General features: G+C 42.0%; 1 protein-coding gene across 2 annotated transcripts in view; it reads left to right on the forward strand.

Annotated features, from left to right (window-relative positions):
* The window catches only part of CERS6 (ceramide synthase 6), a 300,799-nt gene that overhangs the window by 273,145 nt on the left and 7,000 nt on the right, over nt 1-20,654 (forward strand). Inside the window, exons 9-10 of one of the 2 annotated variants that reach the window (XM_025994106.2) lie at nt 19,171-19,327; nt 19,862-19,885. In XM_025994106.2, the coding sequence (XP_025849891.1) occupies nt 19,171-19,327; nt 19,862-19,885 (181 nt within the window). The remainder of the gene's footprint in view (nt 1-19,170; nt 19,328-19,861; nt 19,886-20,654) is intronic. The other variant, XM_025994107.2, reaches the window with a different exon arrangement.

Raw genomic sequence — 20,654 nt, forward strand, 5'->3', positions numbered from 1 at the left:
GGAAACCAGTGCCAGCACCTTGAGGTGGGAACAGCATGGCCACTTCCTGGAACAGAAAGAAGCTTGATGAACATGTGGAAGAGGGGTAGAAGTTGAGTTTGGAGAGGTAGGAAAGAGGTCCAGATTAGGGACTTTTGTGGGCCTTTAGATGGTTTGGGATTTTATTCTAATTGCAGTGGGTGGTGATTAGTAGGTTTAAAGCAGGGTAGTCAGGACGCCTGGGTGGCTTAGTGGTTGGGCATCTGCCTTTGGCTCAAGGCCTGATCCTGGGATCCAGGATCGAGTCCCACATTGGGCTCCTTGCATGAAACCTGCTTCTCCCTCTGCCTATGTCTCTGCTTCCCTCTCTCTGTGTCTCTCATGAATAAATAGGTAGAATCTTAAAAAAACAAGAAAAAAGCAAGATAGTCATTCTGACAGCTATGAGTGTCCCTGAAACCTCTTAGCATCACTGCTACAGAAAAGTAGGACAGCTCCTTGCTGCCTTTGACACCTGTCTCCTCGGGATGGTTGCTTGTTTGGGACTTTGGTTACCTTTCCAGGTGGACTGATTTTCCCCTGTTTATATCTTAGGCCAGGAGGGCAGAGTTCGCAACAGGGTCTCATACTCCTTAGGGTCAGTCCCAACCCTCCCAGTAATAGGAAGTAGGGTAATGAAATGGCAGCTCTGTATCCTGGTGGTACTTGCCATTTCAATAAGAGGGCAGCTCAGAGAAGGCAAAGAGATTCTGTATTACTTGCTGGAGCCTTGTAAGAGTGGCTTCTCAAAAATCAACATGAAAATACCCCGTTATCCAGTTTCTTCTGGTGTTTGAAACATAATAAGCCCAGTGATATATCTTAGGCAACTTGATGATACTGACTGGGTCAAAAGGGGAATATTTTTATTAAGTAAAAGTCTGTAGTGAACATATTCTCTTTAGCAGCATGGATGTTAGGTGACCCAAGTCCTCACAACTGGGTGATGAATCACAAACATTCACCTAACATGCTGATGAAGTGTATGCTTAGGACATTGATTCCCAATGCCAAAAAAGAAAAGGAATTCTTAGGAATTTTCTTACGTAGTTTGTGACTGGGACTCATTTTTGATACGAATTACATGTGGGCAAGGATAAAGGCACCATCATCTTTTCTGGCTTTTTCATCTGTCCATACAGACACTCTCGTGCCCCTGCATTGGGCTCTCTTTATTGTCTGAATGAGTGTACGGATTCATGCTCTCTTCAAAGGGCAATTCCTACAAAATCCTGGGAGTTTAAACATAACTTTTGAGGGGGAAATAAGGAGTTACAAAGAGTGAGGTCCTCAAGTATCTCAAATTGAGGCAGTTGGAAACCTCCAACATTGAGAATTCTTATACTTAGGACTCTATTGTCCTCATTAAAGTGGAGGAGGAGAACAAAATTTACAACATGTCACACATGGCCTGGTAAATATCCTTCAGCCCCGCAGAATCACAAATGAGCCATAATCATCATGTCTACTGACAGCAGAAATGGGTGAGTAAAACATTATTCAGAATTGCTTGTAGATATTTAAAAAACGAGTACCGAAGGGAAAGAGAGAACAAAACAAAACCCTCCTGTATTGGTTCCCACACTTGTCTGCACTTTGAAGTCATGGGGAACCTATTAAAGATTCCAACTCCCAGGCCCAACCTCAAGCCATTGAAATTAGTCTCTGGGGGCTAGTCACAACCATTAGTATTCTTCATGTGCCCCCCCCACCCCCACCCCACCCCAGGGAATTCCAGTGAGCCACCAGACTGGGGAATGGCTGGCCTGGAGAACTGGCTCCTTGAAGCACATGGCACAGGGTGGGAAATGGAGAAACCAGGTTTCTGAGTTATTAAGGAGGATTAGTTTTACTTTGAAAAACACCATCCCAATTAAAAGCTGATTTTGAGCATTCTCAGTCGATGTTACCCATTACCCAAGCTCTGGAGTATACATACTCCAGAAATCATATGCATGTTTATCAATTAACCAAAAGTATCTGTTTAAAAAAAAAAGGTATTTGTAGGGCACATGTTACATGCATCCCCCCAGACTCTTGGCCTTCACCTTCGGGGCCCCAGGACAGAAGTGCATGTGGAAGCTCACCTCTCTATCTTTGTGTTGCAAATGTGAGCTCAGTCTAAGAAGAACTGGGCACAATAATCTGAGGCCCCTCTGGCCTCCTGGGATTTTCCTTCTTGGATTTGTGCTTTCAGTAGCATCAGAATGCCGTGCAAAGGATACTAGCTCCTAGGAATGGAACCCTAAAACAAACCACTATGGCTCACATTCACATTCCACTCTGTCTTCATACCTCGGGCATTGCTAAGGCACTGAGGATGCGGCTTTGCCTCCTCCCCCTCGGACAGCAGAACATAAATAGGTGTTTTTGAACTGACTTGAAAGGATATTTTCTTACATAATCACCTTGAAAAAAACTGTTTTTTTTTTTAAAAAAAAACTTTGAAGTATTTTCTCTAATTATTCTGTATTTGTAAAGTATAGAAAATGTCTCTTTTTAACCATTTATTTGTGGGAGGGTTTTTTTTTTTTTTGCCACTAAAAACTGTAGCCCATGGACATTCTTGATTTTAAATTTGTTGATAATGTATTTCTTTAAACATAGACAATTACAAGTATAAATTTATGAGGATAAAGAATCGTCTAAAAATACCCTTTATATGTACAGCCAGAATTTCTAGAAAGATTTCACCAACTTACATTCTGACTGGCCACATACGGGTGTTGCTTCACTTTATGTTTGAAAACACAGTGGTTTGTCTTCTCTTTTATACACATCAGATGATTTTCTATTTTAAATGTTATCTTTTCTAATAAACATGTTAGTTTGAATGTGTTCGAACCCATAAAACATCTGAAAAAAATGCAGTGACTACTCACGTACTCCTCACCTGCATTCATCAGCTGTTAGCACTTGCGAGACCCATTGCCTACCTTCGCACACACTGCACTTCTCTTACATTTGCCAAATCATCTGACAGCTGCACACATCAGCCCCGAAGCTTAGCATACGTATCCCTTCCTTTAATTTTGTATGTGTTGGAGTATAAACACCCTGGAACATTGCACCCATTTTCAGAGGCCACTTGTGTTTGTATTTCCTTTGTGAACTGTCTGTTCATATCCTTTGCCGACTTTTCCCCTCAGGATGTAGTGCTTGTCTCATCAGCATCTGTGATGTGTGTGAGTGATGCTCAGATGCTACCTGAATGCCACCAAAGCCTCCTGCCAGGGTGCTAGGCCCTGTACACCCAGGTAGCCGGGGGTTGTAAGAAACTCCTCTGTGATGTAAGGTGTGGCTGTGGCCATCCTGTCCGTAAGAGTAGCAGCAGCCTCCTCGGGCTCATTGACTGTCAGACTCTGTTCTTGGTGGGGGACTGTGGGAAGAAGTAATTGGGTTGAATGGATAAGCCCAATTAAACTCTGTAACCAGTAGAAGCAGATAGACTATCTTGTTCTTTCAGCGAGATGATTTTTTTTTTAAGATTTTATTTATTTATTATTGAGAGACAGAGAGACAGAGACCCAGGCAGAGGGAGGAACAGGCTCCATGCAGGGAGCCCAACGTGGGACTGGATCCTGGGTCTCCAGGGTCACACCCTGGGCGGAAGGCGATGCTAAACCGCTGAGCCACCGGTGGTGATTTTTTGCTTTTTAGATGAACTCCCATCTCCCCCACCCCACCACCAACACTGTATACCATCTTTTAAGTATTCAAAGAGGAGTTTTACCAAATAAAACCGCTGCCCCTAGGGCCACTACTTTGATGTGTTTGCAGTGGGGATTTCTGCAAAAGAGCCCTTTGCTCTCCAGCTCCTGAGCCTACACCCCCGGGCTGAGAGGCGAGCCCCTGGAGTCAGACGAGGGCTCTGGCTTTGCTCCTTGCGCCTTCCCTCTCTCCAAGGCAAAGGGTTTTTATTTCTTCCTTCCTCGGTGAATTGTTTGAATACGCACCCGCTCTGAGTTTGCCAGCAAATAGGTCACAGCAGGTAAATTCCCATCCTAGCAATTACAGTGGAAGGGAGCTTTGCACAGGCCCTTCTCCCTCCTGAGTTCGAAGGCCCGACTGTTTGTCTTTTTATTAGTGTAACATTTAATCCCAGAAATGCGGCGATATTAAATGTCAAGCTGAGTTTGTGCAAGGCCTAGCCTCCTGCGAGGTACAGACACACGTAACACCTCCGCCTCCAGGGAGCAGGGCTGCTCTCTCACTCCTCTCCGGCTCCCTTCCCCAGCCATCCCCTCACCCCCATCATCCCCCCTTCTCCCTCTTTCTCCATTCCCTTGACCCTTTCCCCCTGCCCCTCAAGACAAGATTGTAATGATGTTGTACCCATGGTTTCCAGAAGCTCTCTTGTATCTTGTAAAATCCATCTTTCCACAAAACCATGAAATAAGAAAATAACAGAAGGTGAGTGCAGAGGCCAGGCAGGTTTCATAGTTCTTAGGCCAGTTATTAAGCTCAAAATATCAGGAACTCCCGACAACAGCTCCAGACATACCAACACAGCCATACTGCAGGGACAAGAGTGATCAAATGGGCTAATGAGGTGTGTTTATGTTGACCCCTCTACCCACTCAGAGTCCCCCCCCACCCATGATGACGAATGACTCCAGAGAGCTCCTTACTTTGTTCGGTTGTCATAAAAGCATCTGTCATTGGAGTGAGTGCTGTGAACAGCCCGTCCCAGATAAGCAGGGACCCTGGCACCGCTGGGGTGCCCTGCTTTGCCCTGGCCTCCCTCCTCCTCAGTACTCCCAGAGAGCACCACGTCCTCCACTCACATAAAGGGTGCCAGGCTGAGGGGGCAGCGGGCAGCAGCTGGTGCCACCAAGGACGAGTGCTGCCCATTCCCATCTCCTAGTTCAGAGCAGAAGCACATCTGGCCAAGACAGGCTGCCCCCCGCACCTCCCTTTGCTCTAAGACTTAGCGGAGGTGGCTTTTGGGAAATCCACGTGGCTCTGGAAAAATCTATGTACTCTTTGCCCCCGTTAAGACCTTTAGTGGCTTTTGTTGGCACTTAACTTTCTATTACCATTCTCATATGGTTTACTCAAAATGGTAACTTACATTAAATTTATTTATGTGATTCTATACATACTATAGTTAAATATTCATTATAGAAATTGTATGGGATCTGAAAAGCCACAGAGAAGAAAAGAAATCCCAGTCCCATAGTTCTGAGACAACCACTGTTCATAATTTGTATCTTTGTTTCTAACATTTCATGGGCTTAAAATTATGTTTCTTGACCAAAATGGGATCATTCTGCACATAATGTTTTATAGCTTTGCTTTTCTCACTTAACAGTTGTACTTACTATAAGCATTTTTCTGTCTCATTAATGTTCTTCTATTACATAATTTTATTGGCTACAGAGTATTTCGTCTAAGGAAAAGGTCATTGTTTATTTATGAGTGTCCTATTTTGGGACATTATTTAGGATGTTTCAAGCAGTGTGCTATTATAAATAATATTTAAGTGAACATCCTTGGGGCTTAATCTTTTCACAAATCCCTGATTACTTCCTTAGGATAAATGTTTAGAAACAGAATCACAGATTCAGTAGATGTGCACATTTCGATACATATTGTAAAACTACCCACAAAATACAGAATGCCAATTTATATTCCAGCCCCTGCTCCGCAACTAGATTATGAGTTCTGTGAGGCACACTAATATGGACCCCACACACAGTGGGGGCAGTATTGGACATCCAGCACGAACTTAATAAAAATAAAATTAATTCCACTTAACTTTCTGGTTACCAATAATTAACCAAACTTCTCTTGATCCCTTTGGTTGTCTCCATGTTATGCAAAAGACAGGTGTGTGTCACTCAGCTAAATATCAACAATAGCAATGACCCTGATCAAAAATGCTTTTACCTCAGAACTGATACTAATAGGCCCACACACCATGTGAGGTTACAGCAGTAAGTATCAGGTTAAAAGAATCTGGGGCCTTGAATATGGCTGGGAAACTTACCATTTACCATGATGCTAGTAACCTGTTGCTACAGATGAGTTGATCACCTTCCTAAAGAGAAGAGGACTGAGGATGTGGCTGAGGATGTGGCCTGGCACCGCTAGAATGCAGAGCACTACTGGTTGATGGGGTGTAAATCCAATGTGAGCCAGTGCTGTTTCAATAAAAATAAATCAGGGCTTTATTCTCACATGAAAAACCTCATTCTTCCTATTTTTCCCTTTGCCACTGCTCTGCACCATTCTGGAGTACTTGCTTCCATGAACTACAATCCCTGGGCATGATTTCTGAGGAGCAGCTGAGTTTCTCAAAGACACTCTTCTCTCCCTTGCTCTTGTTTCTGAGACTCTGTCTTCTTGCCAGAGTCTCTGTGGTAGCCTCCACCCAGCACCCTCAGACACCCTCTCTCTCCTGATGGAAACCATCCCAGTTTTTATGAGGCTTTTCTTAAATCAAGACCTTAATCCAGCTCCACCCAACTACCCATCCCCAAATCGCCCAAAACATTCCCTTGTTTTCCACTGTAAGTTCAAATTTCTCTTCCTAACAAGAAAGGCCTTCCACACAGTCATGCCGACTAAACGTCCCTTCTCTCATGACTGCCTTATAGGTACCCAGTTTAGCTATTCAGGATTCCTTGTGTTCACTCTGCTTTTCAGGCTATAGTAGCCTTTGCTCAAAATACTCCCTTTGCCTGAAATGCCTATTATAATAAGATACTCAACCCTAACAATCAGTGTATTTGTCTATTCTCCCGTGCTTATTTTGTAAGCTCTTCTTCTCTATCTTAAACTCCCACTCAGGGATACAGTTGTATGGGTTGGTGAAGGAAGACCCAAGATGTCTGGTTAATTTTGGAGATTTCATTTTTTTGTACTGAACGTAAGGTAGAGGTATATACTGGTCTTAGGGGGAACAATTGTAAGAATACTGTTTTTGATGGTGTTATGTGTCCAGTGGCATCAAGTTATATAGTCTGTGCCTCAAGTCTTTCACACAGATTGAAAATTAACGAGAGCAACCTCGTAAAACCAGTTGTTGGTAGCTTCCAGCTTTGCTGGCTTGGAGTGTGAGCCAAGGGCTGTGGATATACTTGCCATGACCAGTCACCAGCCATGTGTGTTCCTGACTGCCTGGTTATACAGAGAACCAGCTGATGGTGTGCGAGCAAGGATCTGGGCACCTAGCTGGCAGCCCCAACAAAAACCCAGTGGAGTGCTTACTAAGGAACACCTGTAGCCATTGTATTCTGATTAAAATGCCCTGCTGTGGGACACCTGGGTGTCTCAGCGGTCGAGAGTCTGCCTTCAGATCCTAGGAGTCCCGGGATCAAGTCCCACATCGAGCTCCTTGCAGGGAGCCTGCTTCTTCCTCTGCCTGTGTCTCTGCCTCTCTCTGTGTCTCTCTCACGAATAAAATATTTTAAATAAATAAATAGCCCTGCTTTCCCAAAGCTAGGGCTGTCCCCACTGTTTCAGAGTGCACTAGAGCCAATTATGCAAGTTTGCTGTCAATAAGTTTCTTGAAGTTTTATGCCCTTCATTGGGCATAAAATGAGACTATACATTTTGCCTTGTTTTCTACTTCCTTACTTTTCCCCATATTTCTACAAGTAAAACCAAGCTTTCCCTGGTTTTTTTGGCCTTAGCTGTTCAATTTTAAATTCAGAGAAATGAATGTGACTCACTTAGAAAAATGCACCTATGCATGTGGGCTCTCTTATACGTGGAGAAAATAATCAGAAAAAGTAAAATTATAGCTAAATCTAAAAAATAAGAATCTGGGTGGATATTTATGTTAAAGTTTAAAGAACCTTTAGTTATCATCTTATCCTAGGTTGATTTTGTAGACAAGGAATCTTAGGTTTGGGTGGGCAGGGGAGACTCCCAACATCATAGCACCAGTGAATGCAAGACTGAGCATAGAATCCAAGTGTTCAGACTTACGGTTCAGACATCATACTCAATACCATCCATTCTTTTCTGAGTAAGCTCGCTTCCCACCCACACCCCCCAGCATGTCTTTTCTGTGGAAGTAAGTCCAATAGTTAACATTAATTCATATAATAAATGTTTTTGTTCATCAGTTGCCCTATTATTGTTCAATGCATAGTTTTGTATTTGCTATTTTTCCTTCAAACTTCAGAAACCTGCAAAAGCAAATTTTTCTTGACTATATCTCTTCATTCACTCTCCTAGAGTTTTTTTTTCCCCATTTTCTTACCTCCTCCTTTTATTGGGGGGGGAGGGGAGCAGTTGTTTGCTTGTTTTCCTTGATTTTCAGCCCCTTAAACCTTGGTTTTAGTAACTCTGATTCACTCTAGGGAGGCAATTCTTTATTTCACCATACTCAGATACATTTACTGTATCTCTTTGCCAACCAAATAATATGGTGTAGTGTCCCTTAAGACTGCAGGCCTCAGGGATCCCTGGGTGGCTCAGCAGTTTGGCGCCTGCCTTTGGCCCAGGGCATGATCCTGGAGTCCCGGGATCGAGTCCCGTGTTGGGCTTCCGGCATGAAGCCTGCCTCTCCCTCCTCCTGTGTCTCTGCCTCTCTCTCTTTCTCTATGTCTATCATAAACAAATAAATAAATCTTTAAAAAAAAAAAAAAAGACTGCAGGCCTAGGATACATTTTCTCTTTGCAGTAGCATTTTCAAAATTCTCAGGAATATTTTCTGAAGATACATTAAAGATTGAATCCTAGAAACATTTACGTAAAAACAGAAACAGATGATAAAGGTACTGATAACACTTCCCAGAGATGAGGTCATTAGAATTCAGTACAACGTGACTGACTACATATGTCACAATGCCACACACCAAATCATATCCCCACACACTGAGCTACTAGAAGTGAGATTTAATGCAACCTACATAGGAGTCAGAGATCACACCCTTCTTTCCTCCCCGCCACCCCCCCCCCCCCAAGAAGCACTGCTGTATCCTCTCTCTCTACCTACAGGCAAGGGGAAGCAGTTGGCATGGTTTAATGTGGAGAAGACGCAGGTCAGAGTCAGGACAGGAACACCTAGAACAGGGAGCATCATGGAAGCCAGAGTATTCCAGAGGGTTGGGAAACCGGGCATCAAACACCAAGGAAACACACATGAAATATGTGGTCCAGGAAGTTAGAAGTGGTAATTATAGTCAGAATCTCAGAGCTAAGAAGACCTAAGATATGAGAACAAGGAAGTCAATCAGGAATGAGGAGGAGGGAAGGAGGGTCTGTTTTTTGGCAACAAGATACTCTTCAGCTTATCTTTGGACCTATCAGCCAGTTGGCACACACTAGGTGAGTGGTCTATTTTTCTTAAAGGGCCAGAGGACACATGCATACACTAGGGAGGATGTATTTTTTTCCTTGAAAATATAGAATTAATATTTGCTCAGTTTTGAGGGGGTTTTTTGTTTGTTTGGGGTTTTTTGGTGATTTCAGATTAACCTATTATCTGACTCATTACTCTAGGAAAATTTCTTGATAGGACAGAGAGATCTTACAACTTGGCTTCTAGGCTAATGAAGGTAGGGCTGACCAAAGTTCTGATACCTGTGGTACACACATAATTTCTTAGATACTGCTGAACTCTCTTCAAGCTTCTAAACAAAATGGGTGGATTTAGATCCCAGAATAATTAAATATGGAGATTATCCCTGAGCCAAAACTCTACTGGAACCTTCTCAAGAGATTTTTAAGAGGCAGAGGGACAGCATTCTTCCTGTCTTGTTAGCCTGCCATCCCAAACATGATGTCTTCTGAACCTCCCTGTTAGCTATTTTTTTGCTTCATAAGTTTTATGAAGAGTACACATCCTCTGTTTTGATGTAATTTTTAAAAACAGGAGGCCAAGAGATAATATGTTTAAGTTGAAAACCAGAGCACCTGAGTGGTGCCATTGGTTGAGCATCTCACTCTTGGTTTTGGCTCAGATTATGATCTTGGGCTCTGCACTTAGCGAGGAGTCTGCTTGGGATTCTCTCTCCGTTTCCCTCTGCTCCTCCACACCACTTGCTTGCTCTCACTCTCTTGCTCTCAAATAAATAAATCTGAAAAAAACAACAACTACAGTATTGTGACCTTGATTAATTAAATAAGCCTTTGAGATCCTGGTCCCTTGACCGAAAAGTCAGTATTGTATCTGACCTACCAACCTTATAGGTTATTAATGAGATTAAGTCTAATAAACATGAAAATTCTTTGAACATCTTTCCAATGTAAGCATTACTGTTACTCAAGCTCTCTTAAATCATTCAGTTGACTAGATGGTGACATATTTTACTAATGCTTTCTCACTGTTTGTCTTTGGAGATGCTCATTTTAAATCTCTAAGTAGAAATCCCAGCACATAGGTGTGAATGTGGGTGCTGTGTGCCTCATTTCATTCGCTAGGGAATGTGTAGACCACATCACTCCCGTGGGCTGCAGTCAAGGGAGTAACCACAGACCCACCACGCTGCAGACTCTCTGACCTAACAGCCCTTCCCACACAGATGTTGCTATTTAAAAAGCTAATGAGAAAATACAAATGGCCCCAGGTCTCAGCCACTACTTGAAGTGGAAAGCCAGAATGGAGGACACCCATTCCCAAGAAGCAAGTAACCACACCAGCCCATGTTCTGTTGTTAAGTAGCACATGGTAAGTGACGCCGTCCTACAAGGCCACCAGAGCCCAGGTGGGTTCCTTCAGGAACAAGTTCATGAACTCTAAGAATGGTCAGGCTTTTCTGTTTTGACTTAATTGATTAGACTCAGAAACTAAGGAAGACAGAATGTCTCATGCCGAGTCCACCTGGGTGGGTGCTTGGTCCTTGTTTTCTTTCACTGCTACAACAAATGCTGTTCAGATCCCCAGAGGAAGGGAATTGGGAAGAAAGGGCCAGGAGACCCAAGGCAAGCAGTGACGTTCTCCTGTTCCACACTTACCCATCACTGGTTCTCTGAGGAACGGTCCCTACCATGGGCGTGAGCAAAAAGCAGCCGTTAAGGGGAAGAGTGGGCAAGTTTGGGGAGGTTTCAGAGCCTGGTTCATCCTAACCCTGTCATGATGGGGTGATGGGTTTATACTATTTTTTTTTTTTAAGATTGATTTATTTATTTATTTATTTATTTATTTATTTATTTATTTATTCACAAGAGACACAGAGAGAGGCAGAGACACAGGCAGAGGGAGAAGCAGGCTCCAATGCGGGATGCCTGATGCAGGACTCAATCCCGGGTCTCCAGGGTCACACCCTGGGCCAAAGGCGGTGCTAAACCGTTGAGCCACCCAGAGTTCTCCTGGTTTTATACTCTTTTAGAAAACTGGAAGAATCATTTCCTGGAATCTGAGACTCTTTTAGATGTCTAAGAGATAGCAGGCACAAGGCTGTCTCTCCCACTTTCTCCCATTTTGAGAACAAGATCTTCACTTTTATATCTTAAATATTTCATATACGTGACAAGCTAATAGAGGCATTATGCGATGTTCAGTAAGGGAGATCATTCTGTCAGGATTGAAGATTTGATTGGGGTGGGTCACATGGGAAAAACAGTTAAATAAGCTAAATGGGTCATTTAAGCAAGAGGGGCCTGGTATGGCTATCAGAAAGCAGGTGGTGACCCCGAGAGATAAAAATTCCAGGATAAAAGAGCAGGGAATGACAGGCCACAGGAAGCACAAATGTTAGAACAGCAGGTGTGTTTGTGTACTTTTTCTGTTGTAACATGGCAGTGGTTGACGTGCCGGGGCCAAGGGTCAAGGACTATGGAAAGGTCTGGGGTTGCTGAATAAAGGCCATAGGAATGATAGGACCTGAAGGCCTAGACAAGTTGTCAGGTAGGCTCAAATCCCAGCTGGCCCCCACCTACTAAATCTGACCTTGGCGTAATTACTTACATTCCTGTGTTTTAGTTTCTTCATCTATATAATAGGTAAATCAGGGACGCCTGAGTGGCTCAGCAGTTAAGCGTCTGCCTTTGGCTCAGGGCGTGCTCCTTGCATGGAGCCTGCTTCTCCTTCCTCTGCCTATGTCTCTGCCTTTCTCTGTGTCTCTCATGAATAAATAAATAAAATCTTTAAAAAATAATAAAATAAAATAGACAATTCAAAAAAATATTTAGGATTGTGTGAGCCCATGTAAAGCCTGAGCCCCATCTCCTGGCATATAATTAGTGCTCAATAAATACCAGCTAGTGTAAGTATTACTATTCTACAGTGATCTCACAGGGATGTTGAAAAGACTAAATGAAACAAAATATGTAAATATGTTTGGCACAGTACTCAACACAGAGTAATTACTCAGTAAAGAACCGCTATAGAGGACCAGGCAAAAGTCTGTTTTAGGGGGAATGAGGGCAACAAAGAACCAGGCAGAGGGTTGAAAGCAACCATGTTGGAATCAGGATACATCCCGAAGAACATGGCCTTGGCTAGAGACTCAGTTTGGCAGATGATTAAGATAGATAAGCGGACCAGGCGGTGGAGGGGTTGGGGATTCAGGCAAACAGCAATGGAGCACCCAGAGGGCAATGACCAATTTTGAGAAAAACATTTGCCACAGCCAAGAAGTCACGACCTGCAAGAGTCTACGTGACCAGTTCCCCAAGTCTAGCTAGGCTAGGACCGAAAAGTAAAAATACATGAGTTGGCCCCACTGTGTCACATTCGAATGGAAATATAGGCAGAACCAGGTATGTCCATTGCTGAATGAAAGATAGATGGTTCATCCGTGTTGAACTGTAGCTTCCTGTGAGAGAAATTACTTCTCTGATACAGACGTTGTAAGTCTCTTGATCAAAATAATGAGGTACCCAGGCTACAAGCTACCCAGAGCTGTCCTCCTAAGATGCTTGCCCACAAACAGTGGTGTCTTGGAGAAACCTGTGCTGCTGGTGGGACTGCCTTGTTAAAAGAAAATAACAAGCATGATTTTAAGCCTTTTGCAGCCTTGACTACTCAACACTAGATGAAGATAATTGTTGAGACCAGGCACTTCTATTACCTTAGGAGGACCAGGACAGAGAGGGGTTGCTTATCACAGTGAATTAATTATGAGACTCCTTTTTTTCAGGTGTTAGGTACCCAGTATTTCTGTTCAGAGTAAATTTTAAATGCTTATCTATCAGCATCTATTTTTTTAATTTTATTTTTTTTAAGATTTTATTTTATTCATGAGAGACACACAGAGAGAGACAGAGACACAGGCAGAGAGAAGCAGGCTCCCTGCAGGGAACCCAATGCAGGACTCGATCCCGGATCCCAGGATCATGACTTGAGCCAAAGGCAGACACTCAACCGCTGAGCCACCCAGATGTCCCTATCAGCGTCTATTTTAAAATGAATGAAACATGCCAGCAGATTATTAGACTGTCTTTAGGTCAAATCTACGTTTTATTTATGTTTTGTATAGGTTCAAATGAAAACATATGCCAGAGAAACACACATCATGAAACATACCAGAATCTTCCTGGGAAAGCAAAACCAATACTATTCAATTGCTCTGAAGTAAAGAACACCTTAACTTTGACTCTAAAGCAAATTTTACTTTCTAATCTACCCTCTCTTGCATTACACAGGTTTGCTCAAACTGAAACCCTGATCCTGATTCTCCTAGAAAAGCAGTCTTGGCTCCCTTTGGATATTAGATATGGTTCCAGTTATTGTTGTGGTTTTTACATAGATCATTTCAGAAATCCCCAACCCAGGGCTCAGATGTAGCTCTTTGGTGGGAGTGAAGGAAGGAGTGAGGCAAAGCCTGTGGTCGCTTGCAGTGGCCAGGAGCTTGGGCTCCTCATTAACACCCCTCTGTAACTCACCCACAAGATGAGAGCACCTGGGCCTCTCATCTTTAACATCTCAATTACCGTTATATGGTCCTACCTCTAAATTACTGGCATATTTTATTTTATTTTATTTTTAAAGATTCTATTTATTTATTCATGAGAGACAGAGAGAGGGAGAAGCAGGCTCCATACAGGGAGCCCGATGTGGGACTCGATACCAGGACCCCAGGATCAGGCCCTGGGCTGAAGGCGGCACTAAACCGCTGAGCCACTGGGGCTGCCCACTGGCATATTTTAAAAGTAAGATTAGAGCCAAAAGTGAAAAGTGAAAATGTTCATTCCCTTTACATATTAAAGATAACAAACTTAAACTTTGAGTTGCCAGTCATAAGAGTGAAGAAACAAAACAAAACAAAAAAAAAACAAAAAAAAAAAAAAAAACAAGAAAAAAAAGAAGAGTGAAGAAACATTGATTATAGCTTTTCCAAATGAGAAAACAGTGGAGGTCTTTCTGTACTGCGCTGTGTATCAGAACTCTGGGGCTTAAGGAGAAAGCAGAAGTCACATTAGTGCTTAGAATATAAGTCCTTAAATATCATATTAAAATGAGACTATGGTGTTTTCTTTGCTAAAACAAAAAGGTTGTAAACTTCCCTCTTCTACATGCATGTATCTATCCCCGCCCCCAGTCTAAATAGTATTTCTGTGATAATTAATTTAATATGAAGAATCCATAAAAGGTAAGTATGAATACAAGTAACTCTAAGGCATAGTCAAATTAAATTGTTATGATTCGTTAAACATCCATTAAAATAACTCATCAAGGCTAATCTGTTGGGGTGGTAACTGGTGCATCTGCACATCACCAATGAATTGCAGGGAGCTCCTCTTGGCCCTGCAGGCATGCATTTGCATCAAGAATCATGCAGAAAGAAATAACTGCAGACTGAAGCTTCCTCATTCCATTGTTCAGCAAGATTCTTAGAAAGGAGAGTGTCAAAGTGTAACCCAAAGATCGAGTGCTTTTTGTCCTTGGATCCACACTTGGCAGACAGTTTTGGCAGAATAGACCTATTTGAGCATGTTTTGTACATGCGTGATGTGCCATCTAGTGGCTAAGTGAGCCTAAATTAATGAAAAGGAAAAATGGCCCTTTCTGGTGCCTTAATGCCTCCAGCCTCTCCACCACATGATTTGAGCAGCAGCAGGAGGGTTGACGCTGTAGGCTATTATTTGGGAAAGGAAAAAAAAATCTATTTTCTTAGAAGCCATATGTCAAACCCAAATTACTGTAGAGGGAAAATACCGTACGTATTAGGGTAATTATGCAAGCCAGAGGTTGCAATTTGGTGGCATTTGGCCTGCAGAGGACTTTTTCCATTTTATTTTATTGAGGTATAATTCACATATGTAATATAGTGCATAACTGTTCAGTGTTTAGCTTGATACATTTTTACATTTATAGTTTATGCAGGTATAATCTGCATAATTACCATGTAGATCAAGATCTAGAACATTTCCTGCATCCCGGAAGCTTCCCTCTATCAGTGCTTATCTAACCCCTCTTTAGAACTCTGTCACCATAAATTTGCAATAGCATCATTAAAGTATATATATACTCCTAACCCTGACCTCTGAGAAAGGAGAAAATCTTGCACTCTCCATTTCAACAATTTGCCCAAAAAGGAATAATTTCTTTATCAGATATTCTGTAGCTAAACAAAGGCCCCATTTCCTGGGTTTGCTGTTTTTCAGAGTCGAGTTGGCAAAATGATATCCCTCTCCCCAGTCTAAATTCCTAACATATTGTTTTCCTTACCAAGCTTCTCTCACTGAGAGACATAGCCACTTGGTGCACTGATTGTATTTTCCCAAGTGTCTCTGCAGGCATCCAAGTCAATTTTCAAAGAAATCCCATTACTTTGGAGCAGTATCTCAGAGGTGCCACCGACTGTCATGGCAAAGCCTATGAATTCTGATGTCGTATTTCAGAAATTAATGTGAATGCCATGTCACCAGTGACTGCATGACACCTGTTCAAATTAAGCCAAGCAAATCATAATGGTGAGAAAGGCTCTCAACCTATAATCCAGCAAAGGATTTTCAAATTTCTAATGAATAGCATAATGCAGTCATTGTCGCCATTTCTACAGGACCTCTTTCTGTTCAAATGAAACTAGATCCCTTCTGAATGTCAAAACATACACTGTATCAGGAAGCAGAGCTAGTTCTGGAATAAAACTGATTTATTCCAAAGCTGTCTTGTACATGCCTATTTACTTGATTACTAAACAAACACACAATCAACCAACATGTCTAGTGAGCATGTTACTCCTGGGTGTTTTGCAAGGTGCTGGAGATAGAAAAGCATAAGGTGTGTGAGCCCTCCCCTTACTGCCATGGAGTTGAGCCCTGTTTAGATCTGTTGTCCTCTGGCTTGCAAACTGGTGTTTAAAAAGATGACTGTGGGCAGCCGGGGGGGCTCAGCGGTTTAGTGCCGCCTTCAGCCCAGGGCCTGACCCTGGAGACCCGAGATCCAGTCCCATGTCCAGCTCCCTGCATGGGGCCTGCTTCTCCCTCTGCCTGTGTCTCTGCCTCTCTCTCTCTCTGTCTCTCATGAATAAATAAATAAATAAATTTTTAAAAAGATGGCTGTCTCTTGGGATAATAAGGCTAGAATATAGACTTATCCTAATGTGCTCCTTCTTACAAATAACTTGTGGGGCTCTTTCTAATTATTTGTAATGGATTTGGGGGGGAAAAAAAGAATGTAAAGAAAATGCAAAATTCCCTAATGTACCAAAGAAAGTCTATAATGGCTTTAATTTCTTTCAAGGAATTACAATTTTTTTCTCTATGTGCACATATGTACAATTGCAGTAGACCCTTGAACAGCATAGGTTTGAACTGCAGGGGCCCACTCATATATGGATTTTTTTTTCAATAAATACAGTACTTAAATAAATGTTCTCTTCCTTATTATTTTCTTAATTCTTTTCTCTAGCTAACTTTATGGTAATAAGACAGTATATAATACATATAATATACAAAATGTATATTGACTCTTTGTTATTAGTAAGGTTTCCAGCCTACAGAAGGCTATTAGTAGCTAAGTTTTAGGAGAGCCAAAAGTTATACACAGATTTTTGACTGCATAGAAAGCTGGTATACCTAACCTATGTTGTTCACGGGTCAACAGTATTTATTTTATGAAGTTGAGGTGATAGTACATATTTTTGTCTATCATAAGAAACTCTTGAAACATGTTTAATTCTTGAGGGAGTTCATAATTTCTGGAATAAGAATAAAAACTAATTTCTTAACCATTCCCTATTATTGGAAATTTTGATTGCTGTTTCAAAAACAGTTATAGAAATTTAATGTTTATGTATTTGAAATGAAGTCTTTGATTTTCTACCATACTCAAGGCCAGAACTTTCCAAACAGTGTTAAGTAATACTGGTGATGCTGGCTGGCTGTGGTTTGTACCTGATTACAAAGGCAGTAATTCGGTGTTGTTAAATATGATGACAATGGCTGACTTGAGTTGAATAAAAATCATATTAAGGAAATCCTTTCCGTTCTAGTTTTTAAACATCAGCAGTGGGGAATTGAACATTACCAAATGTCTTTCAGGGTTTTTTAAATAATTAGGTTTGTCCCAATTTGGCCTATGGGTGTGTAATACATTTATATTAATAGATTTCCTAATATTGTCCCCTTCCACCAGAATGAATTCTATAATGTAGAGTAATGTACTTTGTAATGAATTGTCAAATTTAATGCCATACTATTGATTTTGAGATTTTAGCATCCATGTTTATTGTTCATTGTTCTTGAGAGACAACCAGTGTGACAGGATTACAGACACACTCTGTGCATCTCATTCTGGCCTGTAAACGTGGGTTGCTGAAACTAGGGATGGGGAGCCTGTTTGGGTCTACTGTTCACTCTCCTTTTCTCTTTTCCTCTTATCTCAACTGCACATCAAGGGAGGTTTTTTCCTTTTGTGACCTGACAAAGTACTTTTCTTAACCTCTCTCAAAGCACTCATCACATTCTTTCTTATATTAAAATTTTCTGTATACCTGCCTTCTGTTCTTGCAGGAGTGCTCGGTGTCTTACAAGGTTTCCATCCCTACCCCTTAGCCACTAAGTGTTGTCCACCTAGCATCTCCAGCAGGGTCCCAGCAAGCGCTGCAGTGGCAGATGGTAGAGATACACTTAGATGAGTTCTGCCAACATCCTTAGATCTCCAAAGTCCTGCCGTAAGCTAAGGAGGAAAGCAAGGAAGCCAGAGTGATTGCGAAATTCTGTGGGTACCGCACTTCTCTTATGGCAGCAACGGAGTCCAGAAGGCATGAATCAACTTCTAAAGGCATAGGAGAAAGCAGAGCAGAGACAAGAGCACAGCACTGAAACCAGCCCTCATATACCTGCCCCAGGTGGCCGCTCCTCCATCCTGGCCTGATGGTAGATTACTGAGAGAACCAACTACTTCAAATACATTTGCCTACCTCATGTATACATTCTTAAAATGACGTCCATTTATATCCAAATAATTTTTTAAAAAATCATTCCAGGTGCCTGGGTGGCTCAGCCAGTTAAGTGTCTGCCCTCTGCTCAGGTCATGATCTCAGGGTCCTGGGATCAAGCCCACACTCCCCACCTGCCCCTGCCCACCTGCCCCTGTCCAGCTCCCTGCTCACTGGGGGGTCTGCTTCTCCCTCTGCCCCTCCCCTTGCTTGTGTGCTCACTCGCTCACACACACACACTCTCTCTCTCAAATAAAAAATCTTTTAAAAAATCATTCCAATACTCATCTCAAGCATCAATTCAAAATGGTATCTTTCAATTGTCACTTTCCCAGAGGAAGGCTTACAGAACTAAGTATGTTGTAGGGTCTCGCCAACTAGACTGTAAACCACTTGAGGACAGGGATTAGGTCTAAGCACCACTGTGCTACACATACAGTTTAAACTTACTAACGAGCGTTTCTGGAATTACTTAACCTTTTTTTTTCTTGCACTGTTATGTTGTTGAATGGTATTCCTCACCCTTAAAGACCAAAAGTAACTTTGAAGACGGAACAGGCCTTTTAACAAGTAGCAAGAGAGAGAATCACGACCAAATATATGATGGAAATTAACAGAAGAAATGACAGCCCGTGAAAGAGGAGCGGAAGCACGTGGGTCAGGCTAGAATTAAATGAATGTTAGGACACCAGGGAAATCGTTCCAATGAGAACTCTCCTAGGTACCTGGTCAGACTTCAGACCGTCCTTGCAGGGTGGGACCCTTAGTGGGTATCATTGGCTTTGAGATTCTGTGCAGTAAATGAGGTTCCTTTGAAAGCAGAGTGAAAGCTGTGTTCCGTGATCACTTTCTCTTTTTTCCTTAGGGTGTTAAATACCACGTTATTTGAAAGCTGGGAGATCGTTGGACCTTACCCTTCCTGGTGGGTTTTTAATCTACTGCTGTTGCTAATCCAAGGCTTGAACTGCTTCTGGTCTTACTTGATTGTAAAAATAGCTTGCAAAGCTATTTCAAAAGGCAAGGTAAGGTCAAACTTAACTGTTTCTGATATGTCCCAGAAAATTATGTGTTTTGGTTCTTCCTAATCAACAATAACATTGTTATTTCAAATTTCGTGAAAACTTGTATGTTTTCCTTCATTAATTTATCATAAACTCCTGGAAACACAAACCAAATTTTCATTTTCTTCTGTTTAATTTTTTTAAGTTGTAGCATTGCTTGGCTGATGACCCCCACCAATCTGCATTTATAATTTTAGGTTTAATGATGCCATGTTATTTGTTGTGTTCTTTCTCTCCCTCTGTCTCCTATGATCCTTCTCTGATTAAACTTGTACCGAACAGAAATTTAATAACGTCTTCCCTTTTATGAGAAGGGTTGCTTGATGCAATATCCCCATTTATGATTTTTCCAAGAAAATTTAATTAAATCTCTTTGTTTAAATGTGGACTCATGATTCAAATAATGTTTCTTGGGAACAGTGACTTTTCCAGAACATTCTCTGTGACATTTTCTTACTTTCATTGTTTATTCTCTTCCTTCTGCTACCGTGGAAGGCTGGGAAGTGGAACCCTTTACATGTAAGTTCCTCATACCTCTCTCTCTGTCCTTGTTCTGGGTGCCACTTCAGCCTGTTGGAGGGGCCCTTAGATGCTTTTGTTTCCCTGCATATTGCTCTAGCTAATAAGCTGGCACTGACCAGAGGCTTTAACTGAAGTGTAGCTCCCACCAGGTACAAAGGATACTAGAAACAGCTCAGTGAGGACCCATTGTGTGAGCTTGCACTCTGCTAAATTTTCCAATGTTCCAACAGAAGGAGAGGAATATTTTCATTAGTGTTTAACATGTTTGCTTAAAAAAAAAAAAAACAGAAATAGACAAAAGTGAAGTAGAAGCAGAACTAAATTGCAGAGAGGATCCCCATGGTCCAGAATGGAGGCCTGTGCATCAGCTGTTCCCTGGTCTGCCCTGACTACCTTGTCCTCGGTGACATAATAGGTAAATGGAGCTGGCTCCTTCCATGGGGCTCAGGACATCACAATCACGTACTGTGCAGCCAGTTCTCAGCATCAGCTCTTATACAAATCCAAAATATTTTGATGAATTAATTGTTTAGAGGTGGAAGTTGATTTTTTTTTTCTGTGACCTCTTACTCTTTAAAATGAGCAGTGTGTTTCTGTTAAAAAAAAAACACTCCTTTTCCTCCTCTGGATACAGATGACATCAACATACACAATGCTATCAGCATGGTACCAATAACTGAGGACGCAGGTGGATTCGATTACTTGTATCCTTATTGCATTGCTGTTTCCACCAGACCTCTGGTCTTCTCTCCAGATTGTTCCTTCA

The sequence above is a fragment of the Vulpes vulpes genome, chromosome 3, assembly GCF_048418805.1.
Source record: "Vulpes vulpes isolate BD-2025 chromosome 3, VulVul3, whole genome shotgun sequence".
Lineage (NCBI taxonomy): Eukaryota > Metazoa > Chordata > Mammalia > Carnivora > Canidae > Vulpes > Vulpes vulpes.